Here is a 13,629-nt window from a genome sequence, read left to right as displayed (position 1 = left end):
ACACAACATTTTTAACCCATTACACTCTTCCTTTAAAATTTTCTTCAAGTAATTTCAAACATAAGATTTTTTTTTTTTTTTTTTAGCTACATCAGCCCGACCTCACATCACCTTCACTTTTTCAAAATTGGCAAAAACATCTGTGCAAAACCGGGAGTGTGACGCTGACTGACAGCGTTCATGTTGGACTCACAGATAATCCACCAGGGGGCAGGAGACATGTAGCAGATTATATACATGAGGATTTTATTAATCACACTGGCAGTGAGGTAGAGAAACAATCTGCTTTATTCTGTCTTTATGCTTGTTTCCAGAAAGAATTCTGCAACAAGTGAAACTGCATTGGAAACGTGTGGGATTATCTCATCCCACTGACATTTAACGAGGTTTTAACACTGAGTATGAAACTGTACTGCTGGTGCAGATTATCTGAGCAGCATTTATGTGTGTGTGTGTTTATTATGTGGCTTCTGCAGACACACACGGTGATTCAGCAGCTCTCTTCACGTTCAGGCTCTCCATCGGAAACGAGCTGTACCTGTTGTCTGACAACTCCACAGAGAGGAAGACGAGGCTGAGGGATGAAGCTCAGCTGTGTGACTTTTACTGGAGCAGGGGGGGAAAAAAAAAAAAAAGATTGCACATTGGAGCAAGTGAGAATCCCAGCTCTCTCCCACAGCCTCCCTGTGCCTGAACCTTCACACATTTTCTAGTGCCACTTCACAGACACACACACACATACACACACACACACACACACAGACACACACACACACACACACGCACGAGGCTGGCAGGGGGAAAACAAGGAAAACATAACGAGCTGCTGTTTGAACGCTCCTTTCTTTGTTTCCAGGCAACGTTTTCCTCTGAGCTTTAACCTGCAAACTGAAACCCAGGCTTTACATTTTTTATGAGCTTCATTGGCAGAGCCACAAGTTAAAACTATCACAAAGTAATTTCGTCTCATTTTCAGGGATAAAATCTTTTTTCGATCATTTTTCTCCAAACAAACTGAAAAATCCGTAACTGAGATGAGATAATCCCACTTTAATAATCCCATTTTCAATGTAGTTTCACTTGTTTCAGTATATTTTTTTTCCTAGGAACAAGAATAAACATGTTGAATTAAGGCAGAATAAGGCAGATCAGCCACTGGATTCAAGAAAATTCTGGGAACAAGCTGATTAATGTTGGAAACAAGTGGGATTATCTCATCCCAATGGTGGATTTTTATTTCATCTTGTTACAAGAAAAACAAGATTTCAGTGCTAAAGATGAGACTAAATGACTTAAGATGGAGATTTTTTTGCTCTACAGACATCTGAGGCTCACAAAACCAGAAATCTGACAAATGTGTATAATGTGAGATTTCAGTTTGAGCCATTGTCTTATAATTATAATACACACTGTCTATTAAGGAGGTTTTTCATAGCTTCATGTTAATAAGTGTGTCCCTCCATTTTTTTGTGAAATATAAGCCTGATTAGTATAATGATCAGTACAGTGTAGTACAACGCATGTTCCAAAGACGTGTAATCTGTAGGAGCGCCACCACATGGCATTGTGTTTCATCAGGTGTAATGTAAACCATGGCCACTAGGTGGTGGTGTGTCGATTACCAAAAACACATCTATTTTTAAATTTCATTTTAAAGAGGGACATCCTGGCAGGTGATGTCACCAGCAGCTGTTCTCTCACCTGCCATTAACAACCAGGAGCCCTACGGCTTTTCAAAATAAAGCTCAGGCTTCAGAGTTTTGCCTCCTGGGTTTAGTTATTCTTAAGAGAGCAGGACAAAAAAATAGTACTTCTTCCGCAGAAATGTCTCAGTTATATTTTTTATGTATTAATTTATTCAATTTTACAAAGAGATTACAGAGATTTAGAGAAAAACCTTTTTTAAATCTCTAACTCGTTCCTCAACACAGCCCTTCCAGTTTAATTCTACGTGAGCTGGAACAATCTGACTTTCCCTTCTTGGGCAGATTTCTGTACTGAGGTGATAAAAAAAAAAGATGTTTGAGCAAATGGACAAAACCTCATCAGTTGAAATGTAACAGTATACAGTGCATGTGAGAGAAAACACATGAATTTCCCTCTCTGTATCATCCCTCTACTGCAGTGCTGTGGTCCTCCTCTCTGTAGACGATCTCGACCACAGACTGGCGCTGCGTCCGGAGGCAGTAGCGGTCCCGTCTCTCTCTCAGGTGATCCAGCGTCTCTCTGAGGCCTCCGTCTCTCTGCCTCCTGTCCACCAGCAGGACGCAGCAGCCGGCGGGCCGGAGGAGGCCCTGCGCCTCCAGGGCCAGCAGGTCGGGGAGGAACCGCTGCGGGTCGTGGTCCATCAGCACCAGAGACAAACCGTCAGGACCAACAGCAGGACGCAGGGCGGGGATGGCCTCGGCCGAGCTGCACGTCAGCACCTGAAACTGAAGAGAACAAAAAAAGGAAGCTGCTCTGCTGGATTTGGATTTGAATTCAGAAAACACTGAATTCCCTCAATACCAGGCAGCTGAGTATCAGTTCCCTGTCAGATAAATAACCATTCATACTAAACACATGAGCATGACAGACGAATAAGATGAATTACAGATTTATATTGCTCATCTCATAACAATGTAACCTGAAACTCTGTGTTATAAAACCAACCTAAAAACAGAAAAAAGGGAAATCACAAAGAGATACCAGTGAAAGAAATATAATAAAGTGTCTAATAAATATATATCCATATACACTGGATGTGTAAGAAGTCAATGTTTTTATCATCAGCTTTCAGATCTCCAGATACACGTATTCATGTTTTATTGCTGATTAATCTATTGATCATGTTTTTGATTGTCTGATTAGACATTAATTTTCAAATTAATTTAGTTAAAAATAAAGCACATCAGAAATTACCACACGAGTCCAAATCAGGTCCAAATCAGGTATCTTTGAATCTGTGAAGCTCTAACCAGCGAATGTTCAGTGTATTTATTTTATAAATCTCTAAAACAGTTAATCCACCTGTACTCTATACTTGCGTTTTCCTAATCAGAGGGCATGGAGCAGGGCCGGGTCTAGCCAGGCATGTATAAGGGGGCAGCCACAAATGTTGGGGGGGCATTGTGCTCCAGCACCTTTTACCATGTCTAACTGAATATATTTTGGGGGATTTAGTTTGAGGGGGCACAACATTTATTTGAGGGGGCCAGGCCCCCTCTTGCCCCTGCGTAGACCCGGCCCTGGCATGGAGCATATCCCAGCATGCATTGCTGACAGACTATTCCATTAATTAACTAATCGTCTCAGAACGATTATGTACGTATTTGCTGTTTAATTATTTTGTTCAGATGACTAAATGAGTTTTAATACTCGTTTAATAAGCTTCATTTCTCATTATTATTAACACTGATAACTGCATATGTACTTTTGAGACAAAATGCATGAAGTTCTGGTTTCCACCTGGGAGTGTTTGAAGCCGGCCACCAGGATGAGCTCCTCTGCCAGCTCGGCGGCCAGCGGCTCCTGCTCCACGGTGATCAGCCGGCCAGCAGGGGGCAGCATCCTCAGCAGCCGCACGGCGCTGTAGCCGCAGTGCGTCCCCAGCTCCAACACGTGCTGAGGCTGCACGCGCCGCACCACCTCGTCCAAAACCTCACCTGGACACGGGGCGAGGGGGCGGGGTCAGTTCTCACACACAGGTCGGTCTTTTTTAGTGACACTTCATTTCATGGTAGGTACGTGATAAATAGTAAATATCAATACTACCTAAAGAAGAAAAGTACTAATCAAACCAAAAGTACTGCTGGAAAGAGTACTACAAAGTGCTCCGCCAGTATAGAAGTACTGTTCCTCTGCTGATATTTGACTGCAGTGGAAGTAGTAGTAGTGCAGTAAAAATCTCCTGCAGTAAAAGTCCAAAGTGTCTTATTTAAGGAGAGAACACGCTGCACACTACATGCTTTTAAAGGGACATTACGCTCAACTGAAGTGCAGACCCTGTAGACTCAACTGACACAGGTGGAATAAGCACATCATTATCATGAGTCCACATGCTAAGCAGATTCTGTCTGACAGTGTAGTGAACAGGACTGAACAGAGCAGCATCACAAAATACCAATAAAAAAAAAAAAAAAAAAAAAACTGAGATCATTCAGGAAAGGGTTGTTATAGTTTGTCAGATAAGCAGTGGATTCTGGACCTGTGTCATTTTTGGCATAAAAATCAAAGTAGCACAATATATCTGCACAAAATCAGCTATAATAACAGCTTAAAGCTTAAGATCAAAGTAAACAGTCTAGTCTTAACTGTACTACCTTTTGTGTGCATGTATCTGCATCACTACAGGCCGAACAGCAGCAGCCTGAGCACTGCTGTTAAAAAAAAAAAGGAGAAAATCCAAAAACAAGGATTACCGATGCAAGAGGTGGCTCTTCACAAGACATTAAGATAAACAGTGACCCAGATTTTGGTCAATGAAATTCTGATAAATTATAACGTTTTGCATCAATGAAAATGTTGGATTTGTTTCCTGATTGTTTGTCCTGTTTTGATCTCTTACTACATGACGAAGGACTTTTTGTTCTTGATATTTTCCTGCATCAGTATCACCAGAATGAATTCCTGTCAAGCTGCTGCACTGCTGAGTAAAGCAGCTCTGATGCACACTGACCTCTCTGTGGGCCGATGCTGAGAGACGGGTGTGTGTCGGCATAGAGGTCAAAGGTCTCCAGGACGCTCCGAGCGTCGCCGTGAGTGCACCCGGAGAAGACGAAGGCGTGTGTGCTCCTCACACACACTCTGCCTCGGAGCAGCTGCAGCGCCCAGGCCAGAGCTCGACGGCACAGCGCCGCCAGTTTGGCCCGATAACGGAGCAGCAGAACCGTGAGCCACATCCAGAAAACTGCTGGGGAAATCTGTGGATGAAACAGAGACGCTGGGATGAGTTTGTGTGACGAGGAGCTCAGAGGTTTGACCGAGAGCTGTGAAGAGATTCATTCAGCCATTTCAGAAAAAAGACATTTAGCCTACTCTTAAGAAACTGCAGCTGGCACAAAAATTAAAGAGCCAATAATATTTGACCTCTGTTAACCTCTGATGGAAAACTTCACCAAATGCAACAATATTATCAGGCCTCTTTCCAGACCTACAGGTACTTTATGTTAATGACATGCTAAACACTGCAGATGGTATTTAATGTAAGCTACAGTTCATTTACAATATGAACGCAGTAGGGCAGGTGTCAACAAAAAATATTTTAAATTACATATTAATTTGTCTTTGGTTTCTTCATAAAGAATACTACCTGGGGGACAAGCTTGTTTATTTTTCATCCACAGTTTTTGTCTTGGTTGAACATGTTTATTAATAATTATCTGCTCATTACTGTTAAATAATCTTTGCTGTTGTCAAAATGAATTTCATAATTTGTATTTTTCTCTGCACTTAAGTCACTGCTGTGTCATGTAGAGCTTTCGGATTTGCATCGACTCAAAACCTGCATAAACCTGCCTTAATTAGGCACATGTTTGAGTTTGTATCAGAGATGTTCACAAGTCTTTTTTTGCAAGTCCAAGTCAAGTCTCAAGTCTTTGGTCACGAGTCCAAGTCAAGTCTCAAGTCTTTGTGGGGTGAGACTTGGTCAAGTCTCAAGTCTTTGATACGAGTCCAAGTCAAGTCTCAAGTCTTTAAAAAATAAAAGTCCCATGTCTCTTCTGGTTCGAATGAGCCTTCATTTGCTGCCATCCGTTCTGCTAAGAATAATGCACAGCTATATCTAATAAATTCAAGGTATTTACTGTATTATCATCACTCCTTTATCTTTTAGCATACAGTATCAGTGCTGAGTAGTTGTTTGTTATATGACCACTTTACACAGGCTATTGCAATGCAATGTGAAGAAAACACAATGAAAGCTTTCGTTTAAAGGAAACTGTATTCTTTTAACATAAACATACAGTTATTGGCTGTCTTGACTCCTGTACTAACAAAACAGTAACATTTTTGTGGAAACAATCACCTGTGTTGTTTTGCCTAGAACAAAATATTTATTTAACAGTAATAAACCTGCAATTAGATCAGAATGTTTACCTTATTATTCTCTTAATACACTGGGTATGGGCCACAATACATTTAACAAGCTTGTAGGTGTCCTCCAGTGACCTACTGTAAGACCTAGAAAAGTATTATGCAACAGAATGGTTACATTTCAAAAAGATCAAGTTGGACAATGTCTTTGCACTAAGCCTGGCTCGGTGAGGGCGCATTATAAGGCCTCCATGACTGAATACCCTCTCCACTGGTGCACTGGTTGCAGGAACAGCAAGCACTCTCATAGCCACAAGATAGAGCCTTGGGAAGACCTTTTCCTGCCTTTTCCAGAAACCTAGGCAGTCTGCATCATCTTCATCAGAGCACACCTGGATGTAGCGAATGAGCTCAGCCTTGACAGATGATACATGGTCACCCTTCTTTTTGCTTTTCTTCCTGTATCCAGTGAAAAGGCGTGGAATTTTAGCAGGTGGCTCATCCTTTTCATCCTCTCCACTACTGCTTTCAGCAAGTATGGTGACTTTCTGAGCCTCAGCCAAGACAAGGTCTGAAAAAGTTGCACAGAAATCATGATTAGTTACAATATTATGATGCTGATTGATATACACTATTCACAGTGGTGATGGTTAAGTTAATGAACGATAAGTAAGTCTAAATGAGATTTTACTGATGTTACTGAAAGCGAGAAAAAATTTGCGTGACTGAAAATCTGGGAGGAGGAGGAAATGTATACAATGTATTGAATTAAGTATTAATTTGGTGCCTGAAAAATTCAAGCCCTGAATGATGCATAATGTGATGATAATGTGTTTTGAAATGGTGTGCATTCACTTACCTATTATCATCTCCTTCACCTCACTCTTGACTTCATCTGAGGCAAGGACATCTTGCTCTAGCCAAAAAAAGCAGAACGATGGGTCTAGTAGTGCAGACATCATGTAGACCACATTTCCAAATGGAAGATCTCCTGCAGGTTGAGCTGAGTCATCCATTCTGACATTTGCAAACATCCCCTGGAAACGGTGTTGCAGAGACTTCTGGAGAGCTTTCACAAAACCGGCCAGATGCCGAGTTGTACTCAGCATACTGTTGAGATGGCTGTTGAGTGAGAGAACACAAGGCAGAGCTGCGCTTAGAGTCACCACTTTGTCCCCTTGTGTGAGGTCTGTTGCTTGAAGAAATGGGGCCAAAATCTCCACAAGCTCTTTCAGCTGACTCCATTCTCTTGCTGATAAGCACAGACCCTTATGTCCTTGGGCTTCCAGAAGAGTGTTTAGGCTTTGAGGATCCAGGTTAGTGATTGCCTCCACAAGACGAAGAGTTGAATTCCATCTTGTTGATACAGCAGAAGGGATGCTACGATTGGCTCCATACTCTCGCTCAAATGCTTCTTTCAGCCCACAAGTGGAATGAAGTAAACTGCAGAATTTTGTCACTTTTGCCATTGCACTGTTTAGAGTCTTAGTCTCCTTCAGTCCATCTCGCACAACAAGCTGTAATGAATGTGCAAAGCACTGTAGTCGCTGTTGACGGCAGCTGCTCTGGATAGATTCCACATCGTCCTGGAAATTCTCACTTATATTCTCCCATAAGTTGCTGTTTTCCAGGTCGTCTTCACCATCTTCACTCTCAGTTGTTGTTGCAGAGGGGAAGCAAACTGTGAAGGCTTTCTTCATATTTGATGCGTTGTCACAGATAATGTAATCTAATTTGTGTTTTATGTTGAAGTTGTCACATATCTCCTCAAATTTCTCACTTATTCGTTCTCCAGTATGTGACCCTGTGAATCGTTCACAACTTAAAAGAACTGTCTGCAGGCTTGGGCTGTTTTTCTCGATTTCCATGAAGTGGGCTGTTACACCTAAAAAGCCACGCATGCTTCGGTCAGTCCAAATATCAACAGTCACAGACACATTGTCTGTCTTTTCTAAATTAGATTTGATCTTGGACTCTTTGTCTGCTGCTAGCTCACTCAGACGTCTGGTTACGGTGCTTCGGCTTACTGGGCAGTATTTCTCCTCTACCACTGACATAAACTTCTTGAAGCTAGGCTTGTCAATCAAAGACAGAGGCAGATTGCACGAAATGATGAGATCCTGTATTATGGATTCAGTAATGGCCTTCTGTCTGGGATGGCCCTGGCTGTATATCTGCACACTTTTTGCCTGAGTGAAGAAAGAATCAAGGCTGCTCTGTCCCTCTCCACTGCCCAGTTTTTTTGCTTTGTTGAATTCAGAAAATCTGTAGATGAACAACATGGAAAATGAATTAGGCTCTTAATTATAGTAATAAGATCTGGATGATATACCTACAATTTTTATGTGTAGCAAAACCCATCTGGAACCACATGTTTCTGAGAAAAGAACCGGTTCTAAGCTAATGTTGCAGGCTATATACCAATCTTTTATTTCTGAATATAAAGAGGGTTGCTAAAAAAAAAAAAAAAAAAAAAAAAAAAAAAACAAAGACAGACTCAGGGTAACAGGAAAACATTGCTAACATTAGTAGTCATGCAATAATAACTAATCATTTTTCCAATCACAGTTATAGCAGGCTACATCTGCTGGACACAAAATTAACCTCATTTACCAGCCAAATGCTGGTAAATCATGCAAGTGTCTGGTACTGTAACTGTATGCTGCACTTCACTGGATCTCTATGACATCTTTTAAGTCTGCTATAAATTAACACATTCCTCTATCCTCTCACTCAAGCCCAGTGTAATGGTAACCTGATAAACCTGTACCATTAACGTTACGTGGTCAATAATAAACCTTTATCCTGCCTGTAAACCGACAGTATAACTGTATTTTTCTGCATAGAACCGCCAACATTCCAATACCTCAAGAACCGCCAAGAGGGGTCATTTTTACCCCCGGCTCCACGCCATCATCAATCAGATGGATGTACTTTCTTGAAGCAATAAAGTTGTTCATTTTCGTCCTCTCTTTTAAATAATAAGTAGTGCTTGATTAAAAAAAAAAATACTTTGAAAATATCAATTTATTAGTTAATTATTAATTTTGCAGTTGCTTTAGACTATTTCATTACGAATCAAAAATGTCAAATTTATTTCACCCATCAATACAACATCAGACTGCAACAAACAATACAAATTATTAATTATTAAATTAATTATCACATTTATGCAGGCTAATTTAATTATTTATGAGAGGACCATTAAGCAAAAGTAAAAAAAAAAAAAAAAAAAAATTAAATGACAACACGTTGTTGGTAATAAAGAAACGGATCGCTCGCTATTTACAGTTGTTTTATTACAAGGTCAAAATCTCAAAATATGTTGAAAGTCAAACTGTAGACTAAAAACAAACAACATAACAACAATGAAACACAGTGAAATTGGCTAATTTAATTATCGAATTATTTTTCAATCACAGATTGAAAAATAAGCCCAAGTGATACCTCTTCTCTGAATAGACAAGCTAAGCCAGTGTGCTGCTGTTAGCCAGTGAAAATATAGCAGAGTGGCAAGTCTTCACTTTGTTATACAATCTATGTCAGTGCGCTGCTGTAGCTGGAGAGTTTCTCTGCCCTTTGGCTAGTGCGGTGCCGGTGCTGTTGTTGTTTCTCAGTTCCGTGAGAACTGAGAAAAATGAAAACGCACACTACTCACAATCTGAGTTAGGCGATCTCTATCTATCAATCTAATCGATCTAGTTCGTCTGTCTATCAAATTAACCTTTTGTTCGCGATATGACAGCTAGCGTCTTATAGGCAAGCCGTTGCTAAGCAACCGGGCAGCGGCGCGAATGTTGAGCACGGCACTAAACAGCTGTTTCTATAACTGGGTAAAAATGACTCCTCGGCGGTTCGAGGTATAGGCTAAATGATCATATTTGTTTTTGTTTTTATCCCACAGACCTCAAAATTCACTAGAAGATTAATGAACCCATTTTAGGAGAAGTCATGAACTGAGAGAAGTAGGCTAAGGGGTTTTGTTTTAACTGAGTTACACATACCTATTTAAAAACACCAGGGGGGTAAAAATGACTCCTTGGCGGTTCTAGTTTAACGCCAGTAGATGGTGGCAGCGGAACGTATATGATTACCATTGGGCTACCCAACCATTTTTTACGTCATGTCAATGCCACTCAATACAAACAATTGTGACAAGCATACTAACACTCACTCATCTTTTTAAATATTCAGTTACAAAGCTAGTAGTAAATTAAGTTAAAGTCACGTAGATGACATGTTTGCTAACCGTCCATAAGCGCTGACGTTAATGTGACTGACCTATCCGGGTGAGTTTTCAGGTGCCTGATAAAGTTAGATGTGGTTGATCCAGCATCCTTGATTTTGACACTGCAGACTTTGCAGTCAGCGCTCCTTTTGCTGGTGCCGTCTTGTCTGAAGTTTTTATAGCCAAACTTAATTACGAATGGTACAGCAGCTGTTGCAGGTGTGTCGGTCTCCATAGTGTTACCGTCATCTGATGTATTGGCGCCGTGGCGCGTGAGGAGCGCACCCGACGCGTAATAGGTTGCCATGGTTACCATGACAAACGGAGGGAATGACATTAAGCCCGTCAGACGTTTACACCAAAAAAAAGAAAAAAAAAAGAAAACAAAGATTGTTCACGAGTCCCAAAACACGAGTCCGAGTCGAGTCTGAAGTCTTTTGAGCACGAATCCAAGTCAAGTCTGAAGTCTCTGTGTGTGCGACTTAAGTGGGACTCGAGTCCGAGTCGCAAACTCGAGTCCCCATCTCTGGTTTGTATATTATCACAGGATCCTGATCTACCAGAACAGCACACTCTTCATGATATTAGGATAATAAAGCAAAGTATGAACTCAATGAGTTTATCTGATGTGACTCCAGCTGCACTTTGCTGCACCAAAATGAAATTCATTTCAGTGTGATGGTCACCAGCTCAGTGTCTGAACTTATTCATTTATTTAAAGGCCCAAATCTACAAGTTCCAGCTGGGAATTAGTTGTTTGCCAGTTGAAACATACAGCTGATGGCTGCTATAGAGCTGATTCAAAGCTGCCACTAACATGTACAGTTGTTTGTCTTTTTTTTTTTTTTTTTCTACATTTCCAATATGTTCAGCTGATGTGATTCAAATGGAGAAACTACAAAATCTGATCTCTGTAATGGACGGGATTTAAAATTTAGTGAAGTGCAATACTTCAGCCAAATCAGACTTAAGTGAAAGTTAAAAGTGAAATTATTGACTTGAAAAGTGATCAAAAAAGCACTAAACTCGATTCAATATAATGAGTTACCTCTGCAGCTGAACCACTGTTGTGTTTTCAATGTGTTTGTTGACAGGATCCATTCTCCACGTTTAGCGGCACAAACAGATCTATTCTCTCCCATTAATGTGTCAACATTTTCAACATAGTCCAACATGTGGCTCGAATATCAGCCCGAACCCATTGAACATGATTATGTAAATCAACAGGCCTAATAAGACAGTAAGTTTGGCACATATGGTCAGTTTTTCTTCACTGGCAGCTCATTTCAACACAATTCAAGCGATGGAAATGAACCAAAAGACTGACATGTTAAAACATGGGGTTGCAAAACGCTTTAGATGCAACAAAATCGCCTAAAACACAATTACAGGTAGAGGCCGAGTCATAAATATATGGAAATAAAAATAAATACTTGCCTCTGTGTGTTGTGTGCTCTGTCCAGGCTGAGAGTCCGTCCTGTCAAACACAGCTGGGCTCCTCACTTCAAGAAGGAGAGCAGGAACTAAAACAGGCCTGCTGACGGACTGAGCCTTTAGATCTTGTAGGACAAAGTCTCTCTGTGTGAAAGAAAAAACACTAAAACTGAACTGTTGTTGGTATCCAGGCAACAAAATCAGCTGAGTTGCTTAAAAAAAAAAAAAAAAAAAAAAAAAAAGGACTACAGTGACTGCTTGGAAAATCCGTGTTGCTCCGTTTTATCCACAAGAGGTCAGCAGAGATGAGAGAATATTGTCAGTGAGGGTCTGCACATCCTGAGTCTGAACTCAACATCTTAAAGCTCTGACATAAAACTGATTAACTCCTAAATTAAGTCCTAAATTCAGTTTGAAAGCTGTTAAAAGTGTTGGTGGGAAAAATATGTTACCCACTCATGCAGATCTACAGATGTTTTTCATCTTTTCGTTCATTTTCGCTGCAAAAAAATGTGTACTGTTTGTCACTCTGCCTGGCATTAAAACACTTGTAAGCTGTCTTAAACTTAATGGGCACATAAAGGGCAAACTGATTGTTTTAGCCAGATTGCAACCAGTTGCAGGGTGGCAGTTAAAATTAACCATCTGAAACCAGTTTGACCCAACCTGATAAATTAGACCAGAGAAACTGACATTTGTAAACCAGCTGATAGAGAGGCTGGGGTTTGGGTTTAGGCTGCAGAGGAATCCTCTTTAACTGTTTTGTTACAAGAGCACTCACCATTGTTTTTTATGTGAATTTTTAGGATGGTCCTCTCTATACCAGAGGAGAATAATCCATGTTCCTTTTTTATGTTGAGGCCTTGTTAGGTAAACTACCTGCTTATATCTCAAGCCTTTTCTCCTTTAACACAAACAATTATAGATCTAGATCTACTAATCAGATTCTTTTCCGTGTCCCCAAGCTGCACCCAGAGGTTTCTCCTTTTATTCACCTTGGGCGAACGAGCACCTTGGAACGAGCTTTGAAAAACACTATATGGACAAAAGTATTGGGCCACACCTCTTAATCATTGAGTTCAGGTGTTTCATTCAGTCCTGTTGCCACAGGTGTATAAACTCCAGCAGCTAGCCATGCAGTCTGCCTTTACAAACATTTGTGAAAGAACGGCTCGTTCTAAAGAGCTCACTGCTGTAATATTAATGTAATAGGAAGCCACAGCTGCAACCAGTCAGCTGCTGAAGTTTCTTCCCTCCTAGATATTCCACCATCAGCTGGAAGTGGGATTATTGCAAAGTGGAAGCGTTTAGGAACCACAGCGACTCGGCCACCAGGGGGCGGCACCACGTGAAGTTACAGAGCGGGTCGCCAAGGCACTGAGGCTCATAGTGCGTAAAAGTGGACGACGCTCTGCTGCCTCAGTAACTGCAGAGCTCCAAACCTCCACTGGCATCAGCATCAGCACAGAAACTGAGCGACAGGAGCTTCATGGCCGAGAGGCCGCACGCAACCAATCAGGCTTCTCTATGTGGCGGTTTGATGGACGAGTCTGGGTTTGGTGAACGCCAGGAGAACGTTCCCTGCCTGACTGCATTGTGCCGACTGTAAAGTTTGGTGGAGGAGGGATAACGCTGTGGGCTGGTTTTCTCCTCAGTTCCACTGAAGGGAAATCTTAACGCTTCAGCTCACCGAGACATTTTGGACAATTCTCTGCTTCCAGCTCTGTGGGACCAGTTTGGGGAAGGAAGGCCCTTTCCTGTCCCAGCATGACTGAGCCCCAGTGCACAGAGCAGCTCCATAAAGGCGTGGCCGGCTGAGTTTGGTGTGGAAGAACTTGACTGGCCTGCACAGAGCCCCGACCTCAACCCCATCCAACACCTTTGGGATCAATTAGAACAGAGACTGGGAGCCGGGCCCTCTGGTCCAACATCAGTGTCTGACCTCACAAATGCTC

General features: G+C 41.4%; 1 protein-coding gene across 1 annotated transcript; it reads right to left on the bottom strand.

The window, feature by feature from the left end:
* Nucleotides 1-1,825: 1,825 nt before the first annotated feature.
* LOC115366640 (transmembrane O-methyltransferase homolog) lies at nt 1,826-12,691 on the bottom strand. The gene is made up of 5 exons (XM_030062181.1): nt 12,456-12,691; nt 11,678-11,818; nt 4,658-4,901; nt 3,448-3,644; nt 1,826-2,432 (listed from the first exon to the last, which is right to left on the bottom strand). The coding sequence occupies exons 1-5, from the start codon at nt 12,456-12,458 to the stop codon at nt 2,109-2,111; spliced, it is 909 nt and encodes a 302-aa protein (XP_029918041.1). The 5' UTR covers nt 12,459-12,691; the 3' UTR covers nt 1,826-2,108.
* Nucleotides 12,692-13,629: the final 938 nt, after the last annotated feature.

The sequence above is a fragment of the Myripristis murdjan genome, chromosome 10, assembly GCF_902150065.1.
Source record: "Myripristis murdjan chromosome 10, fMyrMur1.1, whole genome shotgun sequence".
In the NCBI taxonomy this organism is placed as follows: domain Eukaryota; kingdom Metazoa; phylum Chordata; class Actinopteri; order Holocentriformes; family Holocentridae; genus Myripristis; species Myripristis murdjan.
Note: the sequence above shows the minus strand (reverse complement) of the source record. Positions and strands in the feature narration are given on the sequence as shown.

Excerpts from the sequence above, each read along its gene's own strand:
- LOC115366640 (XM_030062181.1), bottom strand. Across the intron at positions 3,645-4,657 it reads CAGCATCGGCCCACAGAGAG|GTGAGGTTTTGGACGAGGTG; the intron begins GTCAGTGTGCAT and ends CCCCGTGTCCAG. Across the intron at positions 2,433-3,447 it reads CCGGCTTCAAACACTCCCAG|TTTCAGGTGCTGACGTGCAG; the intron begins GTGGAAACCAGA and ends TGTTCTCTTCAG.